General features: G+C 57.4%; 1 protein-coding gene across 4 annotated transcripts in view; it reads right to left on the bottom strand.

The window, feature by feature from the left end:
* Positions 1-430: 430 nt before the first annotated feature.
* Positions 431-8,279, bottom strand: part of GALNT6 (polypeptide N-acetylgalactosaminyltransferase 6) — a 16,179-nt gene continuing 8,330 nt past the window's right edge. For 3 of the 4 annotated variants that reach the window (XM_019615023.2, XM_031553217.1, XM_019615021.2), the window contains exons 2-8: positions 7,203-7,760; positions 5,850-6,022; positions 4,454-4,603; positions 4,098-4,332; positions 1,817-1,934; positions 1,525-1,725; positions 431-607 (exon numbers count right to left, since the gene is read on the bottom strand). In XM_019615023.2, the coding sequence (XP_019470568.1) occupies positions 446-607; positions 1,525-1,725; positions 1,817-1,934; positions 4,098-4,332; positions 4,454-4,603; positions 5,850-6,022; positions 7,203-7,690 (1,527 nt within the window). In that variant the 5' untranslated portion in view covers positions 7,691-7,760 and the 3' untranslated portion in view covers positions 431-445. The remainder of the gene's footprint in view (positions 608-1,524; positions 1,726-1,816; positions 1,935-4,097; positions 4,333-4,453; positions 4,604-5,849; positions 6,023-7,202; positions 7,761-8,279) is intronic. The other variant, XM_019615024.2, reaches the window with a different exon arrangement.

Below are 8,279 nucleotides of genomic sequence, written 5' to 3'. Positions count from 1 at the left end.
AAAAAAAAAAGACAAACCCGAAAAACAAAGAAAGGAAAGGTTTGCTGAGCCCTGGGGCGGCCGTCGGATCTCAGCCCTGGCGCTGGGCTGAGGCTCCGGGTCTCCGTCCTTCCCAGGACGTGGTGAGGAACGCCCGGACCAACGCCTCCCCGGGACGGGAGGTGAGCAAAGGTTGAGGAAATGAAAGACCAGGGAAATAGAAGCGGGTGGAGAGGCGGCGCTGAGCCCTGGGACACGTCAGCACCCGCATCAGAACGGCACCCAGGGTTGGCCGCCAGCGCACCCATCTGCGCCCAGTGATGGCACGGAGCTGCGGGAAGCGTTCGGCTCTTCCTCCCCACTGAGGCCACACAACATCCCCGGGGGCCCCGAACCAGCTCTGCTGGATTCCAGCTCCCAGCTGAAGCAAAAAAAAAAGGCTTTTTCTTTGTTTTTTTTTGCGCCCTCATTGAGGTCGTCGCGTTCCTGCACTTACTGCTCCGTAGAAGGTGGGGTTGAGGTCGGGGACGAACATCTCGGGGTAGATGTTCTGCAGGTACCAGGTGAAGTTCTTGCAGTGCAGCCGCTCCCTCAGCCTGCGCCGTTCTGTAATGTCACCATACGTCTTCTATCGGCAAAGTCACGTGAGAAAATTAAACTGATCTCCAGAGCCAGCAGGAAATCCCCCCTCCAGCCCCTCACCCCCCTCCAATGCTGTCCTCCCCCCAAAAGTTCCGTCCTCCCACCCATTGCAGGACCCCAGTGGGCACCAGAGCAAAGCTGAGCTGTGGCAAAACACGCTGGCAAAGTTAAAAAAAACATGGCTAGAAAGCATTATGGCCCAAAGGATTTATTTTTTTTAGTTGTGTTTTCCCATCCACGTTTGATTTCATTGCTCTAAGCTGAGTCTGCAGAGCTTTTGCACCTCCTGTTGATCAGACCCAAGCTCTGGGCAGGAGCTCAGACCCAGGATCCCACAGGAGGGGCTGGAGCTGGCTGAGCTTTCAGGACCCTCCCAACCCAACCATCCCACGGCTCCCTGCCCTTTCAGGACCCTCCCAACCCAACCATCCCTCGGCTCCCTGCCCTTTCAGGACCCTCCCAACCCAACCATCCCACGGCTCCCTGACCTTCCAGGACCCTCCCAACCCAACCATCCCACGGCTCCCTGCCCTTTCAGGACCCTCCCAGCCCAACCATCCCGTGGCTCTACGACCTTTCAGGACCCTTCCAACCCACTCATCCCACGGCTCTCTGACCTTTCAGGATCCTCCCAACCCAACCATTCCAATATTCTGTGGTTCCGTAACCTTTCATGACCCTTCCAAACCAACCGTCCTATGGTTCAGTGATCTTCAAATTCTCTCTCAGTCCAACCAACATGTGGCTTTGTGACCTTTATGAACCCTTCCAACCCAACCATCCCAAGGTTCAGTGACTGTCAGGGACTCTTCCAACTTAACCATCCTACAATTCTACACTCTTCAAGGTCCCTTCCCTCCCAAGGATTCTATGACAGTGAGACCACCGCTGGGGTGCAGGTACCTCTCTGGCCATCTGTGCAGCCTGTTGGTTCCTCCTGTAGAAGATCTCCTTGTAATCATCCATCCAGACCTCAGCCAAGCGGACCTGGTTCCTGGAGATGACCTGCGTGCCCTTGGGGAAGGTGTGGGGGCTCTTGGAGCGGAAGACGTGGCCCACAACAGAGCAGGGGATGATCTCCAGCTGACCCCCACACTGCCAGACCTGCGGAGATGAGACGTGGGGGCTGAGCAGCCCCGGGATTGAGGACGTCCCCCAAAGCAGTGCTCTGAATGCCGTGCCCCCTCGGCCTCACCCTGAAAGACATTTCCACGTTCTCTCCCCCCCAGATCTCCATCTGGTCGTCGTAGGAACCGATGTGCTCAAAGTATGACCTGGAGATGGCAAAGAGACCACCGGCGAAGGTCGGGGACCTACAGGATAGGGGAGAAAACATAAGGCTGGAGGGCCTCCATCTGCAGAACAGGTTAAGAAAACACCAAAACGCAGATCTGAATTTCGGGGGGACATCACAGAGGGTGGCACTGGGCAGCAGCATCCTCTCAACCAGGTGCGTGCCAGCCCCAGGTGTGGTCCATGCTCCCATGGCCATAGCAGAGGGGCACCACGGGGACGGAGCCACTGCCAGGAGGGGACAGCAGGAACACAGGGCGGCACGGCACCGAGGGGCCTCACTCTGTTGCCTCAGGATCCAGAGCAAAGCACGGTGGATTTGATTACAGAAAACCTATCGCAGCAAAGAAAGGCAGAGATTAGCTCGGTGACCAGGCACCCCATTCACTCCTCTGGCTTTTCTAATCTGTTCCATCTGATCTTTAGAAGACGGAGGCTGGAACAGAAACTTGCTTTTATTCAAGGGGGAGAAAAAAAAAAAATAATAATATGAGGACAAAAAGGAGCTCGCTGAGCAGCCACGTTCCTGCAGAGAGGAGCGGGGAGAGATGAGACGCTGCTGAGAGCCAGCACAGCTGACAGAGAAAGGGACCTTTATTGGGGCCAGGACGTCTCCCAGGTGCCCTCTGCACAAAGCCAGTCCTGCTGGACAGGATGCAGCTGCAGCCAAACACAGTGTCAGGTATCCCCACACGGCTGAGGGGCTCAGCAGCTGGAGGAACCCCACTGCCAAAGTGTGGACACTGGGCTCCCAGAGCCAAGGCTGTCAGTGCGCAGTTATATTATTATTATTTTTAATTTTTATTTTATTTTTCGTAGGAGAAAGCCCATTTTTCCGGATGCTTTCCATCACCTTCACCTCCTGCAACGCACAGCACCGTGGCACTGTTGGTGTTTCCACAGCTTCACCATCAGCTGCATGGAGAAATTGTGGGATGAACAACCAATCGACTTTGGGGGGCACCAACCAACCCCTCAAGCATCCTTCCTGCACCTGCTGGTGTCTCTGCCTGCTCACTGTGGGCTCAGCTTGCTGCCTGCAGGCAATGCAGCAAACCTGCAGCAAACCTGCAGCAAACCTGCAGCAAACCTGCAGCAAACCTGCTGCAAACCTGCTGCAAACCTGCTGCAAACCTGCTGCAAACCTGCTGCAAACCTGCAGCAAACCTGCAGCAAACCTGCAGCAAACCTGCTGCAAACCTGCTGCAAACCTGCTGCAAACCTGCTGCAAACCTGCTGCAAACCTGCTGCAAACCTGCTGCAAACCTGCTGCAAACAGCCCCAGCACAGCCAGCAAAGGGTTTGTTTTTGCTGCATTGTTCACCCCATGGGGAGTAGGGAGCTCTGCAGCTGTGCTCACCCGCTGTAGCCTGCAAACAAGGCAGTGTGCTTTGGTGCTGGGGGCTTCTCTGCTTGCAAAATTGGGTTTATGAGAGGCTTTGCAAGAACTGAGATTTATCTGGATCTGGAAGCAACTGAGGAGTGCTTTCCTTCATTTGTATCTGTAGATTCACTGAACCTACGCTGAGATTTCCCTCCTGCCCAAGCATCAGCTGCCAGGGAGCTCCTAGCCCCAGAACCCATGGGGAAACTGTTGGGAATGTAAAAAATCACAAAGCAGCAAGAAAAATGACAGCTCCAGGCCCCCACCATCTCTGGACCCTCCATGGGGGGCTCGCCCAACAGTTCCCTGACTGCTTGAACTGGGTCCAGCGCTCCAGATGGGGTCTCCCCAGTACAGAGCAGAGCAGGGAGCACCTCCTTCACCCTGCTGGCCATGCTCTGTGCAGTGTCCCACAGGGAACCATTGGCCCTCTAGGCCACCAGGGCACACTTCTGGCTCGTGGTCAGCTTTTGGTCAACCACTGGCCAACTGTTGGCCAACCATCAGTCAACCAGGACACCATTGGTGTTCTCGGCCACAGGGGCACACTGCTAGCTCATGGTCACTCTGTTTGTCAACCCTTGGTCAAGGAGAACACCACTGGCCATCTTGGCCACCAGGGCAGACTGCTCACTCATGGTCACCCTGTTGGCCAGTCAGGACCCCAAGGTCCTTCTCTGCAGAGCTCCTTTCCAGCAGCTTAGCTCTTGACCTGCACTGGTATGTGCAGTTGTTCCTCCCCAGGTGTAGGGCTCTACATTGGCACAGGGAGGATGGAACACTCCATGCCCAGGCTTACTTGATGGGGACAGTCTCGTCCTTCCTCCTCTGCCTCTCACGGGGTGGCACGACCTCCCATCCAAAAGTGAGACTCCAGTCGAAATTGCCCCGGCTGTGCTGCTTTCCATACTGCACTGGCTTGGAGAACTCGAAGGTGTTGAGGTCTATGGTGGTGATGTCAGGGCTGACAACGGCTGTGGGCTCCTCGGCGATGCGGGACAGCAGGGGCTCCAACCACCCATGGAAGCACTCACCTGGAACACAGGGAAGGGTGAACTGACCTCACCAGCATCGCTTCAATCGGATGCGCCAGGACTGGGGGCTGCATCCCGACCCCAGGGGCACCCAGAGGGTGGTGGGGAGGTGGACACTCACAGTGTGCATCCAGGAAGGTGAGCACCTCGCCGCTCGCCACGCTGGCTCCCAGCAACCGGGCTGTGATCAGCCCCTTCCTCTCCGCCTGCCGCACCACCCGCACAATCTGCAGCTGCTTCACATAGCGATCCAACTCGTCCTTCAGATATTCTGGGGGAACAGAAGAGGGCGGACAGCCTCACGGTGAGCTCAGCCCCTGCTCCTCACCCCCCATCAGCACATCGGGGTCCCCACAGCGAGGGAAGGGGCGTCCCTGTTCCCATCTGCATCCTGCAATAAGTGGGGGTGACACAAGTCCTCCCCATTCCCCCAGCCTGAGAGGTTTTTGATTGCTAAAAAAAGAATCAGTGGGGTTGGAAAAGACCTTTATGACCACCCAAATCCAACCATCAGCCCATCCCCACTGCGTCCACTAAATCACGTTCCTAAATAGAATCATAATGGTTGGAAAAGACCTCAAAGGTCATCCAGTCCAACCACCAACCAAACCCCGCCGTGCCCAAATGAAGTTTGCAATTTTGTTGCCCCCACCCCTCCTTGCATTTTGCCCCCATCAAGGAGCGATGGGGGGAAAAGGGCTCTTGGCTCTGTGGTTCAAGTGCAATTACAACTACACAGAATTTCATCACTGAGGAATGGATGAGGAGGGCTGTCCTGGGCTCGGGTTTGGAGCAGATTCACCTAACCAAAGGAGGGGTTTGGGAAGGGATACCCCAAGTGTTCAGCAGAGAGCTGGACACCCCAGAAGAGACCCAAAATCTCAGGGGCACCCAACCCGTGTCCCCATCACAAAGTTCCTGGCTCCACACTTGGCTTTTCCAAGGATTTCTCCTAGCATCTCCTGCCCCGCCCATGCCTGCACACAGCCAGACCACAACTTCTTGGCCAAAGCACAACCCGGATCTCACTGGGGCAGAATGGGAACTGCCACCTGGGTCAACCCGCACCCTGAGTGCACAGGGATGAGCAGTGCTCAGGGCAGAAAACCCAGCAGAGAGCAGAGTGCTGTGTGAGAAAGCACCACCACACCTCTCCCTGGGATGCTGCACGCTGAGCAAAGCATCGCTCTGCCCCAGGAGATGCTTCAGGTGCAGAAATCCCTTTATTTTCCAGGTGCAGCACACGCTGCTTTACGCATCTTGGGAGGTGGAAGCAGAGCACGAGGGTAAAGTCTGCTAATCTCCCAACACCTCACCGTGCCCTTCATTTGCTTTGGGTGGAACTCATTAGCGAGCCATGTAACGAGGTATTATGTGGGATGAGCACCTGGGCTTCATCTAGATGGAATAAAAGACCCAACGGCGCTCAGGGCAGTAGGAGACGATTCAGAAAAGCCCAGGAGCGTTTTGCGCCCTATCCTGCAGCCCCATAAAAGCCCCATAACAGCCCCACACACCGTCCGTGCTGGCGTCGTCCACCAGGATGATCTCCCTGAGCAGTGCAGCAGGCGAGGCGTGCAGGACGCTGTACACCGTGCGCAGCAGCGTGGACCACGCTTCGTTGTGGAACACGATGACGACGCTGGTGGTGGGGAGGGGCGGGCAGCGCTTGAACTTCTGGTCGATGCACCTAGGGGAGAGGAGGATAAAATAATAATAATAAAAAAAAAAACATAAAAGGGAAGAAAAAGCAGAATTTATCGCGGCTATGCACCAGGCATGAAGAAGCAGCGGGGTTGGCGTGCCGGAACAAAACGCTGTCGTCCCCCACCGCGGCGTTCCGCACGGGGGCAGCGGCACCGGCAGCCCCGCAGCTCTGCCTCTTTGATTTCCATTGGGTTTACCTCTTTTTCTCCCCCTCCCTTTGCCCCCGTCGCCTCCGGTCCAGTGAATGACATTCCCATCCCACCCCGACCCGGTGTTCCCCCATTGTGACCGCTACACCTGCTAGGCACGGATAATCGCCGGCCGGCGCGGCTTCTCCCTCCTATTCAGAGCTTTTTTTTCTCCAGGATCCCCCCCCTAAACCCACCCCTGACCAGGCAGGGGTTGGGGGCACACTCTAATCCGGGCGGGCGGTGCTGAAGCCGCTTCCTTCACCCCCTGCCTGGGGCTGTTCCACTCCGCTAAGAAAAGAAAAAGTCAGCTTAGGGCTGGGCTGGAAGAAAGGAGGGGAGAGGGGGAGATGCTGGAGCCTGGAGCAGGTACACAAAGAGCTGCTGTGCCATTTCACCCGCTGCAATTACAAATCAAGCATAAAGCAGACAGAAATCAAGGAGAAATTTGGTATTCCCAAGGTGCCAGGCCCCCCAAAAAGTGATTTGCAGCCTCTTTGATGGGCTGATGCATCTGGTGGTGCATGGGGCTGCTGCAGCACGAGGTCATGGAGCTCCTGCAACAGGGAGCTGCACGGAGAGTGCACGGAGCTCCTGCAATCTGCTGTTGCAGAGCGAGGGCACGGAGCTCCTGCGGTGGGCAGCTGCACAGAGAGTGCATGGAGCTCATGCAATGGGCAGCTAGAGAGCAAAGTCATGGATCTCATGCAATGGGGAGCGGCACGGAGCTCTTGCACCAGGCTGCTGCGTAAAGCATCCACAGAGCTCCTGCAATATGCTGCTGCAAAGTTGTGAAGCTCCCTTGCTGGGCTGCTGCATGGAGAGTGCATGGAGCTCCTGCAATATGCTGCCGCAGAGCGAGGGCATGGAGCGAGGGCGAGCAGCTGCAGGCCCAACTCTGCTTTGATTTCCTCATAACTTCGCCTGAACGGAGCCGAGGAGGTCGGCACACTTTTGGGAGGAGGGGGCTCTTACTCCGGAGGGCGGCTGTCGGGTCCCAGCGCACGCTGCAGGGAGATGCGGTCACTGGCGAAGGCGTTGAAGCAGTGCTTCTCGTAGCCTCGCTCCTTCTCCTTGCTCTCCTCTGCCGTCCACTGCTCCTTCTTGAAGGCTTTGCCATCAGCCCCGGGGCCGGAGGGGTCCTGGGGGGGTCGCTCCAGCAGCGGGCGCAGCTCTGCTGCCGTGTAGAAGCCGGGAGGACAGGAGCGGGCGCTGCGGGGCGGCTCCTCCGGGGGCACCGGGGCCCCGATCTGCAGCTTGGGCATGGAGTCGCGGAGGTTGTGCACGGCGCCCAGCATCAGGTCGATGACCTGGTCCTTCCCATCGACGATGTTCTTCAACCAGGGCTCCTCGCGCGGGTCGCCGTCCCCGACGTCCCTCTGTAGGATGAAGAGGAAGAGGAGGAAGACGGCGCCCACCAGGGCCACCTTCAGCGGGCTGTAGCGGCGGCGGAGCAGCCTCATGCTGTCTGCAGGAGCTGCGGTGCACGGCTCAGGGTCGGGGGCTCCGTGGAGGCTTCATGGCTCCGTTAACCTGGAGGGGAGAAACGCACAAGGGGTTATAATTCACCCCCCCTGCAACCTGCAAAGCTGTCAGCGGAGCAGCCCGGCGTTGTCGGAGAGCGGAGCCTCTCCCAGAGCTCTTCTCATCACCTGCCCCCTGCAAACCCGCCCTAAAACACGTTGGAAGGAGGCTGCAAGACGCAAACCGTCAGCCCCAGCCGTACCCCCCTGCAAGATCAGCAGAAGGATCAAGGCGGTGTGCGACAAAGCTAAAACGTCAAAAAAAAGTTTACTCCAACATTCGGGATGCAAGGACAGAGCCTTCCCTCGGGCACTCCTCCTGCCTGGGAAGGAGGATGAGTGCAGATCTCTCCGAGCTGTGCTATCTGGGAGCAGCAGTCCCAGCACCCGGGGCTCTGCCCCATCCGCCGACCATTCCTCCCCGCTGCTCTTTGTGAGCCGCTGCCACCGGAGCATGGAGAAGCTCCGCGGGAGCCATTCACCGCCATCTCCTCCTCCTCCTCCTCAGGATCACTCCCTCCTCTCCCTC

The sequence above is a fragment of the Meleagris gallopavo genome, chromosome 4 (assembly GCF_000146605.3).
Source record: "Meleagris gallopavo isolate NT-WF06-2002-E0010 breed Aviagen turkey brand Nicholas breeding stock chromosome 4, Turkey_5.1, whole genome shotgun sequence".
NCBI lineage: Eukaryota > Metazoa > Chordata > Aves > Galliformes > Phasianidae > Meleagris > Meleagris gallopavo.
The sequence above is the reverse complement of the archived record's forward strand: the minus strand, read 5'-3'. Positions and strand labels throughout refer to the sequence as shown.